The 23324-nt window shown below is 39.4% G+C and overlaps 1 protein-coding gene across 1 annotated transcript; it reads right to left on the bottom strand.

Annotated features, from left to right (window-relative positions):
• Positions 1-474: 474 nt before the first annotated feature.
• On the bottom strand, positions 475-22054 carry DDX41 (DEAD-box helicase 41). Its single transcript, XM_063447308.1, has 17 exons — positions 21928-22054; positions 18864-18953; positions 15777-15936; positions 12188-12262; positions 10791-10851; positions 10158-10294; positions 9140-9212; positions 8876-9029; positions 8558-8694; positions 6276-6438; positions 5559-5690; positions 5153-5224; positions 4617-4713; positions 4380-4529; positions 2951-3022; positions 1807-1917; positions 475-1117 (listed from the first exon to the last, which is right to left on the bottom strand). The coding sequence occupies exons 1-17, from the start codon at positions 21949-21951 to the stop codon at positions 981-983; spliced, it is 1845 nt and encodes a 614-aa protein (XP_063303378.1). The 5' UTR covers positions 21952-22054; the 3' UTR covers positions 475-980.
• Positions 22055-23324: the final 1270 nt, after the last annotated feature.

The raw sequence follows: 23324 nt of genomic DNA, 5'->3' as shown, positions 1-23324 counted from the left end.
CAGACACCTGTTGATCTAGAGCTTAAGAGATTTTGTTTAGGCCCATTTACAGCTACATTCACCATAATTTCCAAATTAATCTGCAGAAACTCACTCCCAGGCCTAATACAGCAGGCTGTGAGTTTCTTCCATCCCCATACAAAGCTTTTAAGAAGCTATTGGCCGTGTGCTTGTAGCAGACACCCAATCGGAAAAGCATTAGCTCTCACGCCATTTCTCCTTGGGTCTAATCAGTGTCTTGTAGTGTTCAGATGGTCAAAGCAGTCTATGATAATTTGCTGCAATGCAGATTCAAAGGTTTAAAAAAAAAAAAAAGCACAAAAAAAACAATCAGATATGTACTGCAATAAGTACGTTTTTTCTCTTTACATTTCCTCACTCAGATCTCTCTGAGACTGCCGACTAGTAAACGTTCCTGCAGGATGTCAGAGTGTAAAAAGATTGACTACACCAAAATGAAGATTTGGAAACATGTTCAACGTATTTCAATTATTTATTGCTTTAATACAAGATGGAAAATAAAATAAAAATAGTATGCTTGTGGAAAATACAATCATGTTTGATGTTCTCTGTGATTCAATTTCAAACTTTTAAAATATCTTGCTGCATAAATAGAGCATAGAACAATGAGAAAGGGATATGGAATATATTTTTTCAGCAGACAAAAAGCTTTATAAGAACAAATTAAAGTGAAAATAAACTGGAGCAGTTTTGTGAATCAATTCCTTTAAATCCCTTGGTATTAAATACGTTTCACAGAAACTCAAGTCTTTTGTCCGTTTTAATGAACTATTGGAAAAGTGCACCGCCAGCCTTACTATGAACTACGTGTTTTGTTTCAACAAAATGAAGTCTCTGTAGCTACGAATATTACACAGAGCGTAGTACAATATGAATAACAAGCACTGTGATGATCTAGACGTTCATAGCAATTCAGCCTGCAGACACCACTAATAAATAATCCTGATGGATGCTCCTCCTTAGAAGTCCATGGAGCTGGTGGCCAGGTAGTCCTTTCTTCCAATGGTGCTGACCTGCTTTGTCTGCATGGCCTCCAACTTGGGGCAGTCGGTGATACGATGACCCAAGCCACCACAAAAAGCACAACCCCTTTCATCTGAAAAGAGGAAAAATAAATATGAAGCAACAAACAGGTAGTAGAGTACACGGAAATAAAAGAAAACTCATAATAATAAAGTATTTAACCAGGAAAGGCACATTTAGATTACTCTGGTTTTCAAGTACATCCTGGGCATATTACCTTAGCCCAACATCCAGGGGTTGTTACTATTACCCAATTTAATGGTACTCATTTTATCTACCCCTGCCGGGGTTGAACAGATTCTACTGATCTATCTCACCGGCTTAAGCAGAATATTAATGCAAAAATCTTGTTTCTGAACCCGTGAAGGGCCATGGATCTTTTGAGATGCAACACATTCACATACAAGGCATTTTGCCATGTGCTAATTCTACCACAATGTCATCATGAATGCGATAGCTCAGCTGAAGAGATTTAAAGCACAGCCCATCTGTCCGTCTGGGGTGACTAATCGTGGTCCTGTCTGACAGAAAGGACCTTCAGGTATTGAATTGTGCCTAGGGCTCCTTGGTACCAGCAGGAATATATCCTTGTGGGTACATTAAGCATGACGGTCTATGCCATCACCAGGCGTTAGGCACCGCATGACAGCATAGACCGTCATACATTCCTTAAGGGGTTAAAAGAAGGATGCAGAAAGCAAGTTGTGTGACAATGCTGATGGCAGTTACTGGGTGAAGTGCACATTGAATTGGATTGCTTACCTCCAATGTCCAACATGTTGTCATCGCTGCCGTTGAGTACCTGTAGCACAGGTGGTACGCGCTGCTTCGCTTCCATGAGAAGAGCCTTGAGATCCATCAGCACAGATTCATCTGAAAGAGAGAGAAATCATGAAACAAAGGGGAAAAATCAAAATGTTTAACCCCACACTTCAATAAACAAAAAACAAACAAACAAAAAAAATATATAAGTTCTAAATAGATAATTCAAGCACCAGGAGAGTTAATGTACATATTGAGCACACGGTAATATGACTAACCTACAGCAATACACACTCGGTTTTAAATGAAAGAAGAAAAAAAAGTCACATCACATGAGAAGAAACAAACACAGGATCTCAAACTTCCTGTAAAGCCTCCAATATTGTCAATGACATATGTATCTTGTTCATAGACAAACAAATAAAAAAATAAGGCAAGCAGGTCAAAGGAAACTGATGACTGCTTTCACACTCTTGCATATAAATAAGTGCCAAAAAGTTTGTGGTGAGAGCAAACATGATAAAACTTCCCACACAGAAACTAGAAACATTACGATAACGCATTACCTGCATATCTCAATTTGGACTTTGAGAAGCACCCCTTGGGCACAGAAATCATGTTTGCACAACTATCCCAGAATCCCCAGCTTGACATGCAAATGAGCAGACAGGCATCATGTTTCAGACTTCATACTGCATTTCCGCAGATACCCGTAAGCAACGGGGGCTGTTTTAAACACAGCGTTCATAAACCAAAGCAAGGGTTATGATCCAAAAGGATCGGTGACCGGAACCTAGCCATGGACTGCACAGTTTCAACATTATGGGTCATGTCAGCATGGCACCAGTTCTGGTCTGGTAGTTGTAGTCTCTGACAGCATATAACTAGGTGCTAAACAGTTTGTGGTGAAGCCAAACACAATAAAACTACCTACACTACAATAGAAAAATGATTGTGCATGAGAAGCATTATTTGGTGATTTTCAGTTAATGAAATTCCATTTCCTGTAGTACTGAACATACATAAACAGCAATGCAGTAAATCTGTTGAGATGTTAGTTAGCATGCACAAGTAATTTGAGTAAGCCACAGGTTTTCTGAAAATCTCACATCCAGAAACAAATCTAGAATTATCACACACTTACCACACGCCTTGTTGATAAACGTGGTTGCTATTCCAGTGTTCCCAGAACGACCGGTACGTCCTATTCTGTGAACTGAAAGAAAGAAACAAATTATGTTACAGTGTTGATGTACTTGTGTTTTCTGGAGCATTTAAAACACTGTGTGCTGCCCAATTAACCAGCACGAAGAGAGAACAGCGGCGGCACTGAGGAATGGGAGTGCCGCGCGGCACCCACCCCCACCAGGGATCTCCGAGCGAGAGGCAAGGCGGTACACTGGAGTAACTACTAGGCACTCACTCCCCACAAGCCTAAACCAAAACGAACTAGAAAGCGATAAACTCATGTGGGCAACATCAAGCTCACCACCATGACTGACACCAACCTTCAGAGGCAGGATCAACACAACAGGAGCCCAGGAGAATCCAACAAGGAACCCACTGCCTGCTATGCCCACTCTGCCGGACACTCACCCCCTGCTGCACAACAACAACAACGGGGCAGGCACCGGACAGTACTGGGACCTCCCCTGTTGGTGTAGCCTCGGGGCCACCAAGACGCAGACACAAGCCTACTGGGACAGCCCGGGTCGCCCCGACCAGCCAGGGTGATAACCTTTATAAAGCGATATGACTAGATGTGACTTGAATGTATCTATACAGCCTTATTGCAATAGCGTTAGCACAAAGCTTGTACCACACACACACACACACACACACTAGGCAGACTCCCGGAAACCTAGCTTACACTTAGCTTACAACCAATGATAAAATGGAACCTGCCAGTTCGACACTTTATTGGCTTACCTACTTTGTACTCACTACAAATGTATACCACTAACGATATTGCTTTCATGTGTCTCCTGCGAACACCTACACACCTTCTTGTAGTTAAGCCTATGTATTTACTCACAAATATAAAGATGTGCAAAACTCAATATGTACCCCACTGTTACAAATGTTGCTGAAACAAGCGAGTGGAATGCCTTTGGGGCACCATGAGCGTGTCTGTTAAACCTATATGCACAATAAAATAAAGAATTTAATAAAACACTGTGTGCTTCTGTGCCACAAACTCTTGACAACAATGCATATCAGGCAACACTGTGATGCAAAGTATGAAGCCTTACTGAAACCTAAATGGGCAGTTCCAGTATAAAATAATTAATTACTCAAGCTTCCTATGGGAAAGCATTGTGATTGGCTGAGATAGTCAATTCTGATCTGAGCCAAGGAGACGTATCAGGAACGGCGCTGACAATAAGGTGAGTTTTTACTATATTTAAGGTGGCAAGGAGAGCCAAGAGAGCTAAATAGTGTTTTTAATGATATAGAGTCAGGAATACATGTTTGTGTTCATGTAATCACAACAGACCCCGGAATACATATTGTGGCATTTACACAACCAAAAAGAAACTAGATAATCATATTAGACTACATTCTGCACTCACCATAGTTCTCAATTTCCTCAGGCATGTCATAGTTTATCACATGCTGAATGGCTGGAAAGTCCAAACCTTTGGATGCAACATCGGTAGCTACTAGAACATCCTTCTTCTCTTCACGGAAAGCCTCGATTGCTTTGGTTCTTTCTTCTTGGTCTAAGAGGTACAGATAAGAGATTTAGATCTGTGCTTGAGGAAACACAGCTGGGATACTGAATGAATGCAAAAGTTAAAGATGCATACCTTTCCCTCCGTGTATTGCCACGGCCTCAACTCCTTTGAGAAGCAGGTATTCGTGTATAGCATCTACATCTGCCTTTTTTTCAGCAAATATGAGAACCTGGCATAGGGAAGACATGGGTTGAAACAGCTGATCGTGAATATGTACATATCTGCATAAGCTACAGAGCCAATGCAGCAACACACTCTTGGGAAACAAAGTAGTGTATGGTGAAAATCAGCAACTGAAATCTTTGCAAGTTAGGAACAGATCAAGAATCAAAACTACATTTTGCAAATACTTTTGTATATGTGCTGGTAACATTCTGACATGAGACACTTTACATTTAGTATATATGGGGTACATGTAGAATGCAAAGAGCGCCCAACATTAAAAGCGAGAAGGTAACCCTTTTATTCTCTCAAAAAGCAAGACGACATATCAAACAAGCCATTCACCTGCAGTTCATACTTGGGCTAAAGTCTGCACGGATCACAATTTGTTGTGTGTAATCATGATGGCAATCTGAATCTCAGCATGAATTACAAGCGTTACTCACAGGAGGTGGTGTCTTCTGCAGGCATTCAAGTAAGTAAACCATCTTTGCTTCCTCCTTCACATACTCTACTTCCTGTAAAAAACAAAATAATAGAGGATTTACCATTAGATTTGTAGATTACTATTATGTCCTGAGATAATATTGTCTAAATCAATAGCACCAATTGTATTGACTTTGGATTGTTCAGATGCAGAGTCAACTCTTCTAGAAATGCACCCCTGACGTTTTAAGAGGTAAAAGACATAGTACAGTAGGGTCAATAACCAACTTGGCTATCTTGCCAGCTTATGGAGTTTGTAATATTCTTCCCACATTTCGCTTGTAAAACTAAAAAAAGTGTTATGACAGGTAATCTGTAATGGCAGCCTTTCCATTCCTGTCCAGCAAGAGACTGGCCTTAACATACCTGTATGACATCCAGGCTGGCAGCGCCTGCTCGGCCAACATTAATTGTAATCGGTTTTACTAGGGCACTTTTGGCAAAGTTCTGAATCTTCTTCGGCATGGTTGCACTGAAAAGCAGAGTCTGTCTTTGACCCTAGTAATATGAGAGGACAAGAAAATGAAAAGCATGCTCCCTGCTACAAGAACACAAAAAGACACTGCTGGAACACAGTAAAGAATATTTTTTAAAAATAGATCAAATACAGTTAATCTGTTTGGGGAGCAAATTAATCTCTCAAAAAAGACAAATACTCCATGTAGAGAGAGAAAAATGATTTTTTAAAAGAAATATACTAGACATTGTCACAAATATAAATAAATAAAAAAAAGAGGATCATAATCGGAAGGATTGTATTGGCCATTTGAATTAAACTAATACTTATATTAACCTTAGAAGGATTATAGGCTGAGGTGACCTTGACAGCAATCAGGTCTGCAGGTTTAAAATGTATAATAAGATCTATGCCCGAAACTATTTTATTTTATCTTCAACTATGAAAACATTTAATGCATTGACAACATTAGGAAGAAAGTTTAAAATATTTGTCAATAAGAAATATTTTATAATTATACTGCAAATCATGCCATCAAATGTGTTTTGTTGGAACGGAACATATGCCTGATAAATACGTGTGCAATTGCTTCCAAGTTAATGAATAATTTGAATAAGTAGAAGTACCTTGAAGTAAGAGAATATGGTTCTAATGTCTTCTTCAAAGCCCATGTCAATCATACGATCAGCCTCATCCAGAGCCAGGTACCTGCAGATGTCCAAACTCACCATCTTCTTTTGCAGCAGGTCCATAAGTCGGCCAGGAGTTGCAACCATCATGTGTACACCCCTACATTGAGGTAAGAGAAATAAGGGTGGGGTTATTACTGTTGTACTATTAATACCATCAAAAATATCACAGCACAGGGAATCTCTGAAATCTATGTTTGGGGAAAATTCCCCAAACATAGACCAGCTCTCTAATGTGGGGAATCCCTCAAAACCCCACGCTACAGAGCTGGTTGTAAGTCCGACCAGTCATAAAATAGGTATATATTTACTATATATGGGCAATCTGCTCAAATGCAGACAATCCTTTTGCATTTTGTTGACAATTTTAGAAAGCTTTTCTGCTAGTAATGCCTTCAGGGCCCTTACAAATACCTATAGGCAAAGTATTTGACCCTTTTATCTATTTTTGCCACATTTACGGTCTGTGTTAAATATTGAAAGATAGAAGGACACTGTATACGGTCTTAAGCTTCTGGTTTCACACACACATATATATATATATATATATATATATATATATATATATATATATATATATATATATATATATATATATATATATATAGTAAAATAGAAGAAAGGTGCACTCACAGGTCTTCATCCAAATGGTATTTTATTCTTAGCTGTGGTTTACATGTGTAGTAAAATCAATCAACGTTTCGACCCCATACAGGGTCTTTTTCAAGAAAAAGACCCTGTATGGGGTTGAAACGTTGATTGATTTTACTACACATGTAAACCACAGCTAAGAATAAAATACCATTTGGATGAAGACCTGTGAGTGCACCTTTCTTCTATTTTACTATACACATTGACGCCAAGGTTGCACCCAGGCAGATTGTAACATTGATGTTCATTGAGGGGTGAGTGCCAAGAATATCGTTATATATATATATATATATATATATATATATATATAATGAATTAATAATTCAATTCTTACGTTTGTCTGCAAAGCAATCTATATACAGAATTGTGATTTTTTTTATATTGTGTTTATATGCTAGCTATGAAGCCCTCCTTCAAATAAATGTCCTGCTAATCATTTATTCAATCAATTAGTGCTCAGGATTAAAGGGGTTAAAGAGACATATTAAGCAGCAAAACCATTACAGCTTAATATTTTAGTTTTTGTGGATAAACATTGCCCCCCTTTCTCTGATAAAGTAAAATAATGCCATTTTTTTTTTTTAGAAATGGTATTACTTACAAGTTATTAAAAATAACCAGTCACTTCCTCCTATACATCCTTAGATTTTCAAAGAACTTCACATTCGGCATTACCAATAATGACTGCAAATGTGGCTATTGCTTCTCATACAAATGTATTGGATTGGAGGATTGCAGCAATTGCCACAAATATGCTTTATGTCTGCATTGTATTCCTCAGAGAAGTATCCAAGTGGTTAAAAGTTATTATGATTGATTATTTCACTGCAGACAGATCGGACTGTAGTGAGGAATGTGATTACTAACTAGTTTAAAGTTTTTGGTTTGATTCACAAAGGATGGACCAGGAAGGGAACGGATATTTCCACTCTGATACTCAATGTCAATGGGCTGTAAGAAGCAGGTGTGAATGTGTTTACAGAATCTAAGTGTTGACAGAATTCAGCAGGTGTTTACCTTCTTATTCACACCATACCCAGGAATAAGTTGGCCAAGACATGTACTCTGTCAATGTATACGTCAGATGTGTTACTCAAATTATTTCCACATGCGAATATGAACCGATATCAATTTGTAAACAGCTAAACTTAGCTTGTCCTTTGCTAATGGACACAAAGTACACATACAACATAGACTAAAAAATTAAATCGGCTGAAACAAAAAAACAACACTCAAAAACACTGGCACCCTGCCTCTACAGGGGATTGACTGTGGATGCGTGATAAGTCCCAATGACAACTTGAACAAGTAATAAACATATGCACAAAGTCATTCGGTAGAAACATTTGTGTTGTCTACAGAGTATAAATGCAGTAATGTGCACTACGAAGAAAAGGCAGTAGGAAAATGTGTATAAAAAACCTGACAGATTTACTTATTATGGAATAACTCACATTAAGCACCATCTATAGCCTGAGTAAAACATGTTGTTTAAATCAGTACAAAAAGGCACATGGGAAGGTTAGAAATGGATTGTCATTTGCGAATGGTTAAAGCACAGAACTTACTGTTTGATGGTTTCCATCTGCTCTTTGACGGACATTCCTCCAATGCAAAGGGCAGTGCGCAAAGGTGGGAAATTATCTTCCTGAAGCAGTCGGCAGTAATATTCGATGATACTGTGTGTCTGACGTGCTAGCTCCCTCTGAAGAAATAACAGAACGAGATAAGAGTGACCAGGTTTAAGAGATGAGTGTACAGATGTAAGTAAGAAATATAAAAGGTTTAAGGTAAAAAGAAAGAATGCAAGGCATCAACAGTGGATAAAATAAAATATAAAAAAAGTAAGCTGCATAAACAAGAAAGCAGGCTGCATGGATTCATACCGAGGGGCAAATGATGAGTCCATAAGGTCCTTCTCGCTTCGTGAAAGGTAACCTCTTCTCCTGCTCCAGACAGAACATGATGACTGGCAATGTGAAAACCAGTGTCTTACCAGAGCCAGTGAAAGCTATTCCAATCATATCCCTTCCAGATAAACTGCAACAGAACATTACAATAATGAATACACGTAGACATATACCATGATATCCTGCTCCCTCATTCACCATTTGTCCTGGGGAGTTGGGGGGAATTGGGACAGGACTTACATGGTTGGGATCCCCTGAATCTGTATAGGAGTTGGATGTAGGATTCCTTTCTTCTTTAGACCTCTTAAAATAGCTGCAGACAAAGAAAACACCAAATGTTAAATATTTAGCTACAAATGCAGAAGGCAGTCTTAGAAAGATCTAGTTTGTTCATTTAAAATAAAGTTTAAAACAGTTGTTAAAAGAGAGGTTTTGCATTTAAAGGAATCTTTTTTTTCCCCCGTTTACATTTTTTTTTTTTAAAGGGACACTATAGTCACCAGATCTACTATAGTTTAATATAGTGGCTCAGGTGTGTATAGCCTGTCTCTGCAGGCATTTTAATGTAAACACTGCCTTTTTAGGGAAAAGCCAGTGTTTACATTAATGCCTAGTACCAGTCACTCAGATGGCCACTAGAGGCACTTAGAGTCTAGTGCTGCATAGTAGACACTGAACTTCTTTCCTCATAGAGATGCACCGATTCAATGCTTCTCTAAAAGGAGATGCTAATTGGCGCAGTGTGGTGTTTTCCGCACATGCGCAATAGTCTCCCAATGCGTCACCAGCACAGCATTGGATAGGCTGAGTTAGGCAAATTTGATTACCTCAGCCAAAAACTACTAGAAACTACTTTTTATTTGGAGTATCATTTTTGGGGAAAGTTCCTTTTTAGATTCCAGGCCAATTTACAGACACACCATCAGTTAAATAGAAATCCCACAGAAGGGCAGGCATCATGAACAGAGAACAACAAAATGTAGGCACTCAAGTGTTGAAATCTGCTCTTATTAAAAAGTAAGTGGCAAAAAAATGTATATAATCACTACAATACAAGAGGCATAAGAAACCTTGTTAAAATGGTGAAAAAACAAACACTTTGTTGAGCAGCACATTCTGTTCCAGTACGTTCAACTTGTCTTTTTGCAACAAATCGCCTGTTAGTCCACACACAGCAATTTAGTTGGCAGTTTCTAAACAACAACTAACTTGACCATCCTTGGAAAGGGCTAGGGTATTTACGATATAGCAGACAAACCTGCAGGGAGTTTCATTTCTTTAAAAGTTTTGATTGGTGCAGGAATACCTTCACCCTCCACCAGAATATGATATTTGCGGCGGACACGGTCATTGCGTGCTTGTGACATTGAGAGAATATAACGAGGCGGTTTCCAGCTGCCGGAAATATAACATGTAGTTAGACATTAACACACACACACAAAAAAAATCTCTACAGATAATAAAACTATAAATTAAAAAAATATATATTATTTTTCCTTAAATATTAAACCTAAAAAAGATTAAAAGTAGTAAATTGCCTATTTGAAAATATTGTTTATAAACCCTATGACAACAGAAAAACTATGTTCATCAATAATTGGGGCAGTGTAACCATTTTTTGTATCACATTTTATACTTTGGTAACTTTTTTTCATAATTATGTTTATCTCTGCTGTTCTTGTGCACCCTTTGCTCTGTCTTGTTCTTTTTCATCAATAATTTGGAATATTCCTGGTTAGCAAAAATGATTTCTAAGAAATCTGATTGGTCCAACCCCAACGGTTCTACTTTTCCACTTTAAAAGGGCTTCACTTTTATCACAAAATATACTTCATTAAATCAACATTTCAGTATGTCATCTCTCGCATGCAAATGGCACACACATAATTACCTGGTTTTTATAGGGTCATCATATGTGATACCTTTAGCCATTTCCTTGACTGACATTAAAGCTGTATAGAAGAAAACAAAATAATTCAAGAATGAAAATGAAGAACAATACTGTGGTGTTAATAGTTTGCTTTCATTAGGAATCAAACAGACATTTCATAAAAAGGATTTTAGAATATAATGCAAACATCTGCCTGCATACAACCCCTAACTAACAGTAAGGAGGAGGAAAGGATATAGTTAAAGAATTGGTGGTAAGTGCACAACAGGATGTTAGAGAAGACAAAATGTCTGCTGTTTTTGACCTGTTACCTTAGCTTGTAGCAGTCTGTATAACCATGTGAAAACTTAATAAAAATGTAAATACAAAATGGCCGTGGGTCTTTTAAAGATTAACTGTCAACCAAATAGAGCAGGTTTGAACTAAATATATCAAGTCAGGATCTAAGCAACAGAAAAAAAAATGCAGACATTTACAAAGTGTTTACCAAACACCAAGTATAAGCAATTTGCAGGACAAATCCTTAAAAAGAGAGACTCCGGTGCTCCAATGATGAAAGAATACATGCCATACCATATCCATGTCTATCATTTCTAAAAGGAAGTGGCAAAACATCTAGCAAAGCTCCATCGTGTGAGCCAGGATCAGCAGACATGAAACTGGTGAAAGTGGTAAACTCTTATCCCTGTGATCAAGCCAACATAATAATAGTGTCCTAGAACACGCATGCCCAGTGAAGTTTCAGAAGGTTAAAATCTTGCCCGAGTTTACTCCAATGAAAAAATAAATAAATTAAATTTACCTAGAACTTGTGTACAACCTTTCTTTGTATGAAAGGCTCTTGCTTCCTTAAATTTGTGTTTAAGATGTAGCAAAAACATTATAAACCAGTTCAGACAAGGCAAACATTTCTGATATAGAGAAGAATCAGAAACATGGTTTCATTTCTCATCCTCTGCGTATGCTTTCTGCCAGAACTAACCCTGTAGCAATGATTTACAAGGAGCTAAGATGGAGGCACCCGGTTGTAGCATAACGAGGTGCGAGTTTTTACATATTATATTTTATTGTTAATGCCTTATAGGCAACGCAAAGTTAAATATAGGGACAGACAAACATATTAAGATACCAGAGACGTGACAGAGCCCCTTTAAAGAATAATGGTCAATAACATTTAATCTTATTGTGTAAATAAGCGGACGATGGGCATGTTTCTATAAAGCTAGTTCATCAACACCAAAATTAATGGAAGATTCAGTATTCAACCTTTCACCTTTACCAATTCTACCCTAGTAACAAACTACTTCAGGCATCATTCTTTGACAAGGTAACAGCAGATACCGGACATGTCACTAGGAATAGGACTTGCTACATAGTGACCAGTCTGTATGATTTACCTCTTCCTTCTGTCACACTCTCCAGAATTTTCTCTTCTTCTTTCAGTTGCTTCTCTTTGGCAGATTCTTTTCTAGCTGTTCATAAGAAATGAAAGAGAAGTGTTAATATACAGAAACGTCCCACAACCGGGTTTCACGCTAGATCCGCCCTTTGAGGGTGTGCACGTAACTCAAGCTGTAATTAGATTACAGCAACCAGGATTCAAAACCTATAAGTTGATATGTCTTCGCATTTTCTGTTTACTCTCAATAACTGATTATTGCATTCACTGCATTACTATTCCACCACTATGGGACCTGCAAGTCCCACATTCGCTTTAACTGCACAGTTATATTGTTGTAACTAAATACTCTTGCCTTAATAAAGCTTTGAACCTAAAAAAAAAAAATTATATATATATATATATATATATATACACACACATACATACATACACACACAAACTTTTTTTTTTTTTTTTACTTTTAAGAGATACTCCACACCACTAAAGCACTTCAGATAGTGTTATTAAAAACGCAGATTTCAAAAGAAATTGGCAATTTGTAAATTAACCTTGTTACGCCCCGCTGGCTGTCAACCAGACAACAGGTTCTGTTACTTTCTGATTTGGTTAGCTCACAGAAGCTAAACTCAAGAGTCGGCAATTGCTCAGAGCACCTGACTTGCAAATACTGTATATACTCGAGTATAAGTCGAGTTTTTCAGCACATTTTTTGTGCTGAAAAACCCCAACTCGACTTATACCCGAGTCAATGTATCTATTATGGCAATTTATATTGCCATAATACAGACAATGGGACTGTGCAGGAGGGGGCTGGCAGAGAGCATTTACTTACCTCTCCTGCCAGCTCCCTCCTCGCCGGTCCGGTCATAGCGCGGCTCTCGCGAGACTTACACTGGGAGCTGACCGGACAGGCGCGCAGGAGAAGGGAGCGGACAGGAGCTGCAGGAGAGGTAAGTAAACGCTCTCTGCCAGCCCCCCTCCACTGAACTGCCAACGCCACTGGACCACCTGGGAGTGAGAGCCCCCCTCCCTGCCATGTATCAAGCAGGGAGGGGGGACGAAAATAATAAATAAAAATATAAATAATAATAAAATAATATTTAAAAAAAAATAATAATAAAATAAAAAATAATAAAAAAAATATTAATAAAACAAAAGACAATTAATATTAAAATAATAAAAATGCCCACCCCCACCAAGGCTCTGCATCACACACACACACGGCACTCATACACACAAACTGCATTCATTATACACACACTGTAAATAAATATTCAATTAATATAATTTTTTTAGGATCTAATTTTATTTAGAAATTTACCAGTAGCTGCTGCATTTCCCACCCTAGTCTTATACTCGAGTCAATAAGTTTTCCCAGTTTTTTGGGGTAAAATTAGGGGCCTCGGCTTATATTCAGGTCGGCTTATACTCGAGTATATACGGTACTTCTCTTTGAAGTGCATTGGCAAGTCTGTAATTGGACAGCACAGAAATTATGGGTGGGGTTAGAAGGGGAGGGTTTGCAAAGGCTTCAGACAAGTGATCCACAGCTTTTACAATTGGTTTTTTGATATACAATTCAATGGAAAATTAAAACAGAATTAAATGCATGCATGTTTTCGTTGAGAGTATATATACTAAATGGTAATTTATTTGGGTAATAGAATGTCCCTTTAAAAACCAAAACCGTGATACACTGGAGATGATTTATAAATTTAAAAAAAAACATGCATGGCGGTTTTAGTTACACATTGGTCATGTTTTTCTGTTGTAGCCCTTTCCTGAGAGTTTTGTCCAACATCAACTTTCCCCCCCCAACAAAACCGTCTGCCTCATTCAGAGTGGCAGATGCCCTACATCAGTTCTTTCTTTCTCTAGAATGTATAAAATAAACCTTCCAATTTCTAATGTGTCTTTTTATCCTCATCAAGCAATATTACAGTTGTCATATTTTGTGAATGTGTTCAAGGGTGAAATCATAGAGTGGGGAGCAAAAAATCCAAAACAGGAATACAAATTGACCAAAACATAGGAATTATGTTGTTGCATTACATAAAAGGCAGGAGAAAAAAAAAAAGGTCCTAATATATAAACGTAGAGTAACAATTTTATACTAAACAAAATGGTGCATTCACACAAAACTGGTACAAACGTGAAGGGTAAATCAAATATTTTTATACATAACTCCCACTGTTTTCCAAATCTTGTAAAAGATTAGCCTGCCATTAAAATCATAACCAATTTCCCAACTAGCAATACAAGAGTGTAATCTCCACCAAACATGAGCCATTCTAACAAATGTATTACAAGAGAACAATAAAGTCAATGATCAGCCATCTCACTATTTTTGGCCAAGGTATAACCATAAGTAAAATAAACGTTTTCTTCCACTGTTTATATAACATTGTAACTAAAATATACTTTGTAAAGAAAGATCACAGGTTATTACATGGATTTAAAGGGACAGTGTAAACGCCAAAATCACTGTCTTAAAAGATCACTATGGTGTCAGGAAAACAAACTTGTTTTCCTGACACTATATAACCCTTAGGAGGTGTCTTTGCACGGCACTCAAGGCTGCTAGAGCCAAACGTGAGGTGGTGAAGGACAATCCTCAATTTATGCATTGCAGCACATAGAGGAAGTGATCTCAGATCACTTCCTCCCAGCACTTGCGAATGTGAATCCACACTGTAGTAGAGCAGCCCTCGACAGCTATCGCAGCTCCTGTCCTTGACCTGTACCTGGCCAGCCTGGTCCCCACTGGAACCCACCCACACTGCTAGATATACAAAGAAATGCAGAATAACCCCTCTCCTCATACACATAATATGAACAGCTCACACACACACCACCCAATCCCCACAAACGAAACACCACTAACAATCCACATACATGCACACAACCCCACATGCAGCCTCTCACATGCAATACCCCAAACAGCCCCCACACACTACCGAACACACAATGTGACATATCCATCCACACACACAATTCCACAAGCAGCCCTCATACACAGCCCACATTCATATGGATCATAAACGATACCATAAACTACTAATGAACATATACAATATAATAGCTCATATACACACAAATACAACGATACAAAGCAATTACAGTAAAAATAACAAGCAGAATACGGCAGCATACACACCTCAATTAAAAAAAAATAGGATCGGCACGCTACGGGACATCACAATCCTATATCGGCACAGTGCTGCTAAAAGGTTGCCTACCCCTGCACTAGAGGTTGGATTAACCCTGCTATTTAAACATAGCAGTTTCTCTGAAACTGCTATGTTTACATGTGAAGGGTTAAAACCTGGGGGACCTGGCACCCAGACCACTTCATTGAGCTGAAGTGGTCTGGAAGAATATAGTGTCCCTTTAATGAAGTGGTATTGGGACACAGATGCTGCGCCTGCAAACTTGCAGTTTAAAATAATACCATTACTGATAAACAACTCCGTCGGCATTTCATAATTCTCACGTAGCAACACAACAAAAAAAAAAAAACACACAACATTAGGTGAATGACTTATCTATATTACAATAAACCACAGGAAAGTAAGCCTACTCACCTTCTGCCTTTTCTTTCAGGTGCTGGTGCTGATCCAGAAGGCTGATATTGGACCGGGGTCCCAAGGGAACGTCATCTTCATCTCCTCGATGGTCACTGCCACTGTCCTTTGGTTCTTCATCTATCACCCCCTTTTTACGCATCTGCACAAGCTTTTGAAGCTGAAGATACAAGGAAAAGAATCAAGATGTGAACCATTTACTAAAGAAATTAGATATCCAGTTCCATTGGTGTCTTTATTATACTCTATCCTATTTTGATTTTCTGGGTAGTAATCTATTAACCCCTTAGTTACCAGGCCATTTTTCAATTTTCTTACTGTTAAGGACCAGGGCTGTTTTTACATTTCTGCTGTAATTTGCCTCTTATTAATTTACTGTACCCACACATATTCTATACTGCTTTTCTCGCCATTGAATGGTCTTTCTAAAGATACCACTAATTTATTCATATCTTATAATTTACTATAAATGAAATATGAAAAAAATTTACAAAAACACTCTTTCGAACTTTGAACCCCAAAACCTGTTACGCATCTACAATCGCTAGAAAACACCTGTGCTAAATAATTCCTAAATTTTGTCCTGAGTTTAGAAATACCCAATGTTAACATGTTCTTAGCTTTTTTTTGGATAGTTATAGGGCAATAAGTACAAGTAGCACTTTGCTATTTCCAAACAATTCTTTTGTAAATTAATGAAATTTACATTGTAACACTAATACCAGTCAGGAATCTCTGTATATATTTTTTAAAAGAAGACAACATGAGATATTAAACTTGGGGTATTTTGACTTTTTCATGCAACCATTTTACTACCAATTTATGCCAAATTTAAAAAAAAAAAAAAAAAATTATTGGCGATTTTTTTGACACACATTGCAATTTAAGAATACATGTATGGAGAATTTAAGGGTTACTTCCAAAGAACACCCCAATATGTGTTCAGCAACATCTCCTGAGTACAGTGATACCACCCATGTATAGGTGTCTCAGGTTCTCTGGGGGCTAGAAGACCTTATTTGGAGGGTGCGCATTCCAGTTTTCCAACTTGGAATTTTCACAGCTGGTCATTATGCACCCATGTCCTATTTGGGACATTTTTGAAGCCGGCCAATGTAATTTACCCCCATCAAACCATATATTTTTGAAATGTAGACACCCTAAGGTATTTCAAATGGTGGTATTTTAAACACTTTCCATGCACTAATATAGTATATTGGTGAGTATCCCCATCTGTCACGCGGGAGACCGGGGTTTGATTCCCTGACGGGGAGTGCTACTTTTAATCAACACAGTAAAGGAGGAGACTATATTTAACCCCTTAAGGACACATGACATGTGTGACATGTCCTGATTCCCTTTTATTCCAGAAGTTTGGTCCTTAAGGGGTTAAAAGAAGAAAAACTACCACAACAAGAGGACAGTCTTAAATTAGAGGGACAACGGTTTAAAAATAATATCAGGAAGTATTACTTTACTGAGAGGGTAGTGGATGCATGGAATAGCCTTCCAGCTGAAGTGGTAGAGGTTAACACAGTAAAGGAGTTTAAGCATGCATGGGATAGGCATAAGGCTATCCTAACTATAAGATAAGGCCAGGGACTAAAGAAAGTATTTAGAAAATTGGGCAGACTAGATGGGCCGAATGGTTCTTATCTGCCGTTACATTCTATGTTTCTATATAAATATATCACACACACACACAAACACACTTATTTCCTATATATGTATAATATATTATAATTAAAGCATTCCATTCCACCCAAAACACAGTGTTCTGCATCTCAAATGAAAGTGCTAGGGATTAAATGGACTAGAACCCACACCTGCCCCTTTGACAATAACTAGGCTCCAGAATATGATCACGTACACTCAATGCCATGTGAACGTGTGATGCATAAATGTTTTAACACAGGGCTCGAGAAATCCCAGGCACCAGGTCGCCATGGCAACCAGGAAATGTGTCCTGGGGTTTGTGACCCATCCAGCCCCCAAGATAACCAGCTGCCTGAGGTTGTAGGCGGGCAGTTGGCTTGTGGTGGGCTTAGTGCGGCAGGCGGACGGAGGGATGAGAGTGGCAGGCGGGTGGCCGACTGACAGTGTGGCGGCAAGGGAGCTGTAAACTCCCTGCTCTGCTCCCTCGCGCGCCATCCAGTGATGTCGGGTTATGATGTGCGAGAGGGAACAGAGCAGGAACATGGCCTAAACAGAGCGCGAGAGGGAGCAGAGCAGGAACATGACAGCAGCGCCACATGGAAAGCGGATCCACTCCAGTTTTCCCAAAGGTAGAGAGGTTGGGTGGATTTAAATTAAAAAAGTAATAATGTGTGAGTGTTACATTATCAGTGTGTGTGTCTCTCTGTCTTTGAGTGCGTGTCTCTGTCAATGGCTGTATGTGTGTCTGTCAGTGAGTGTGTATGTATGTTTCGGTGACCTGCCCCCCTCCAATCACATGAGAAAGGTGTTTTTACTAATCTTTTTTTCCCACGGTGTGCTGGTGACGCTGCGGCTTGCCCCACCTCCATGGCTGAGATCAATCTTGATCACCTCAGCCAATCCAGTGCTTCTGTATAGGAAAGCATTGGGAGACTATTGCGCATGCGAAGCAAAACAACTTCTCCTCATAGAGATGCATTGAATGAAGGCAATGCATCTCTAAGGAGAACATTAACGTAGGTGCTGCACACTGTGCAGCAATGACCCAGGAAGCATCTCTAGAGGCTGTTTGAGTGACTGTAACTATAGGTGTTACAAGTCAGCAATGTAAACACTGCCTTTTGTCCAAAAAGTCAGTGTTTACATTGAAAAGCTTGCAGGGACTTTCTATAGATACCAGAAGAACTACATAAAGCTGTAGTGGTTCTGATGACTACAGTGTCCGTTTAATAATTCTATTTTTGATATTGAAAAAAATCGGTTCTTAATTTTATTAGTTGGCTCCTAGATTCCAAGCAAATTTATCAAGCCCTGCGTTAATATAAATAGGTAAACAATGAAATGTTCATTAACATCAGCAGTCTCAAAATACAAAAAAAAAAGTATATGTTAACACAAAAAAGAAAAAGGAAATGAAAAAAAAAATGGTACCATCTGCTGCTTCCTCTGTTTAACAGGCACATAGGGAACATAGTCTTCATCATCTGACTGGTCCACATCCTCTTCATCTGAGTGCACTCTCTAAAGGAGGGCAGAAGTTACAAGAAGATATCAATATTAGAAAGTGTTTAAAAGAAAAAAATGACTATGGGTTATAAATTACTCCCTAACTATTTCATACATTTCAAAAATATCTAACTAAATAAATAAATACTAGGCAAAAAAAAAAAAGAAAAAACACCACACCAGGAATAAAGCCTGATCTCATAACCCACAACTACAGGATTCAAAGAATCTGCTTTATTCCCCAATTTTAATAGTGAGTGCAGCAAGCTATTTTCTATTTCTGAGTGTCCATGGAACATGGAGATTGTATCAAAAAAGTTGACATTGTAATGATCACATATTATAGCACAAACATTATTGTGATTTACACATAGAATGTATTATATAAGATGTGACACTAATACACAGATCATCCAGTTCATGGTGTCTCCAGGGAATGAAGTGGTTAGAACAGACTTTGCATTTTTGAATTTTTCATTTTGAAAATCCATTTATGCCTGACTACATTTTATTTTTAGTGACACACAGAAGAACATATGTGTGTATATGATCCAAGTTTACAAGAAATGAAATATGTATTTTGGATAAATTTCCACACTTAACACAGAGTGCAAGAACAAGTAGGAGCAATTAATGTGGCCTGCACTCGCCAGGAATTCAGACCACACATTGGCCCATAATGGAGTTTAAAGGGACACTATAGTCACCTGAACAACTTTAGCTTAATGACGCAGTTTTGGTGTATAGAACATGCCCCTGCAGCCTCACTGCTCAATCCTCTGCCATTTAGGAGTTAAACCCCTTTGTTTATGAACCATAGTTACACCTCCCTGCATGTGACTTGCACAGCCTTCCATAAACACCTTCTGTAAAGAGAGCCCTATTTAGGCTTTCTTTATTTCAAGTTCTGTTTCATTAAGATTTTCTTATCCCCTGCTATGTTAATAGCTTGCTAGACCGTGCAAGAGCCTCCTATATGTGATTAAAGTTCGATTTAGAGATTGAGATACAATTATTTAAGGTAAATTACATCTGTTTGAAAGTGAAACCAGTTTTTTTTTCATGCAGGCTCTGTCAATTATAGCCAGGGGAGGTGTGGCTAGGGCTGCATAAACAGAAACAAAGTGATTTAACTCCTAAATGACAGTGAAATTGCAGGGGAATGATCTATACACTAAAACTGCTTTATTTAGCTAAAGTAATTTAGGTGACTATAGTGTTCCTTTAACCACTACCAATGTCTCACCGTACAGAAAGGTAAGCAGTATGTAGGAAAAAACACAGTAACACCACACGCAAGCTTTATGGAGGACAGAGGAAGAGACACTACACCCAGGACACTAGGCAAATGCCGTAGATTTTTAATATGAATTTATTTTGTGTGTCTGGACATGCAGATTCGGGTACCGCTTAGGAGGCTAGGGCTCTCCTCCCAACATCCATTAAAACAACACACACAACTACTACACACAGCCTGCATTTACAGAAACACACAAAAACACTAAGAAACTAGAATGCCATAAAAGCATACAAAACAACTGCAAAGATACACCCAAAGATACACCAATCAATGGCACAGATACTCAGTTCACAAACATCACAACCATACAGCCCTGGAAATCACAGACACTCAGTTCACAACCATATAGCCTTGGAAATCACAGGCACTCAGCTCACAACCATACAGCCCTGGAAATCACAGGCACTCAGCTCACAACCATACAGCCCTGGAAATCACAGACACTCAGCTCACAACCATACAGCCCTGGAAATCACAGGCACTCAGCTCACAACCATACAGCCCTGGAAATCACAGGCACTCAGCTCACAACCATACAGCCCTGGAAATCACAGGCACTCCGTTCACAGCCATACAGCCCTGGAAATCACAGACACTCAGCTCACAACCATACAGCCCTGGAAATCACAGACACTCAGCTCACAACCATACAGCCCTGGAAATCACAGACACTCAGCTCACAACCATACAGCCCTGGAAATCACAGACACTCAGCTCACAACCATACAGCCCTGAAAATCACAGACACTCAGCTCACAACCATACAGCCCTGGAAATCACAGACACTCAGCTCACAGCCATACAGCCCTGGAAATCACAGGAACTCAGCTCACAACCATACAGTCCTGGAAATCACAGACACTCAGCTCACAGCCATACAGCCCTGGAAATCACAGGCACTCAGCTCACAGCCATACAGCCCTGGAAATCACAGACACTCAGCTCACAGCCATACAGCCCTGGAAATCACAGGCACTCAGCTCACAACCATACAGCCCTGGAAATCACAGGCACTCAGCTCACAGCCCTGGAAATCACAGGCACTCAGCTCACAGCCCTGGAAATCACAGGCACTCAGCTCACAGCCCTGGAAATCACAGGCACTCAGCTCACAGCCCTGGAAATCACAGGCACTCAGCTCACAGCCCTGGAAATCACAGGCACTCAGCTCACAGCCCTGGAAATCACAGGCACTCAGCTCACAGCCCTGGAAATCACAGGCACTCAGCTCACAGCCCTGGAAATCACAGGCACTCAGCTCACAGCCCTGGAAATCACAGGCACTCAGCTCACAGCCCTGGAAATCACAGGCACTCAGCTCACAGCCCTGGAAATCACAGGCACTCAGCTCACAGCCATACAGCCCTGGAAATCACAGGCACTCAGCTCACAGCCATACAGCCCTGGAAATCACAGGCACTCAGCTCACAACCATACAGCCCTGGAAATCACAGGCACTCTGGAATCAGAGGGACGTTCCTGGTCTGGCAGGTATATTCGTGTTTATCCCAGAGAGGTTATTGTGGGCAGTAATGAGGATTGGATCAGACCGTGTTATAGAGGGACTGGTACCATGCAGTGTGTTTATCTCCTGGGTACCTGGAGCCACGCCTGCACGGCGAGCCAGTTACAGGCTCCGGGTTACCAGTCCCACGCCGTCACTAAGCTGTCCCCCGGTAACAGACTAACCTTCTTATCAGATCCGCTCTGCATGGTCAGCTCTCCCGACGTTTTCTAGGGGAATGGTTCACTTCCGGCGCGTTAGTGACGTCAAAGTGCCGTAAGAAGCACTCGGGTGACACCCAATGGTCAGAGATAGTACTACTTGAGCGACAAGTGGAATGTGCTAATGGGAGATTGGCATTCTGGAATGACAAGGAAAAAAAAACAAAAACTCTTCCATTCTGGAACTTTAATGTAAAGGGAGTCCAATGACTGCTGATCATAAGAAATTTTATTTATTTTTTCCCTAAAGTCAAAACACTGATCCTAAATACTTATTGTCAAATAAGTACACAATACAGATACCAATGACATAGTATGCTATAATTCATCTTGTGTTTTTACATATACAGATAGATGGGCAATACATGGAGAGCACTGATCCTTAGTATGGAAATGTCAAATGCTGAAGGTAGTAAATAAGGTGACAATCATTAAGAAACATGTAGAATAAAATCTGCATGCAGTGTAGCAGCTTATAAACACATAGTTAATTCTTTTTATTATTGACGTTTTTTCAAAATGCACATACACATTAAATGATTAAATATAGCGTGTCCGTGAGTACATTACAGGAAAAAAAAGTTAAGTACATTTGCATACACGTACAGCAGCACATCAATTGTAGTTTGGGGCGCACTCGATTTTTCTTTGAACGTCAATAGACAGGTTAAGGAGTATGAGAAGAGTAAGTGGAGATAATAGGAACGTGAGGGGAAGAGGTAAGATGGAGAGGGATTCAGATATGCATATTTTATTGATATATATACACACACACAAGAATATCTACAACACAAAAAAACTAAAATAGTGTACTAAGGTCAGGTGGGAGCTTAAAGGCTATTCAATGTTGCACTCAGTGGCGTCTCTAGGATTCATTTTTAGGGGGGCACATGGTGGGCCAGGGATAAAAGTAGGGGGGCACATTCAACCCCGCCCTCGCCACAGTTTGACCCCGCCCCTGCCGCATGTTAAGCCCCGCCCCCGACACAATGTGTTGGTTTTTTTTTTCATAATCCCTGGTGGAGGATTCATTATTTTCCACCAGGGATTATTAAAAAACCAAACACATTTCCTTTGATACAGAGCCATAGTTGCCAACATTTGAAAAAAAATTCCAAGGACATTTTGCAGCACAGCTATCAATTAATGTCTGGGTATAATATCCCTGGGCAGTCAGTGCTCTCTGTATAATACAGGGTTGTGTGTATAATAAATTGGGACAGTCAGTGCTCCCTGTATAGTGCTGCTCTCTGTATAATACATGGCTGTGTGTATAATATCCCAGGACAGTCAGTGCTCCCTGCATAGTGCTGCTCTCTGTATAATATCCCAAGACAGAGAGCAGCACTATACAGGAACAC

Source organism: Pelobates fuscus, chromosome 3 (genome assembly GCF_036172605.1).
Source record: "Pelobates fuscus isolate aPelFus1 chromosome 3, aPelFus1.pri, whole genome shotgun sequence".
NCBI classification, from domain to species: domain Eukaryota; kingdom Metazoa; phylum Chordata; class Amphibia; order Anura; family Pelobatidae; genus Pelobates; species Pelobates fuscus.
Note: the sequence above shows the minus strand (reverse complement) of the source record. Positions and strands in the feature narration are given on the sequence as shown.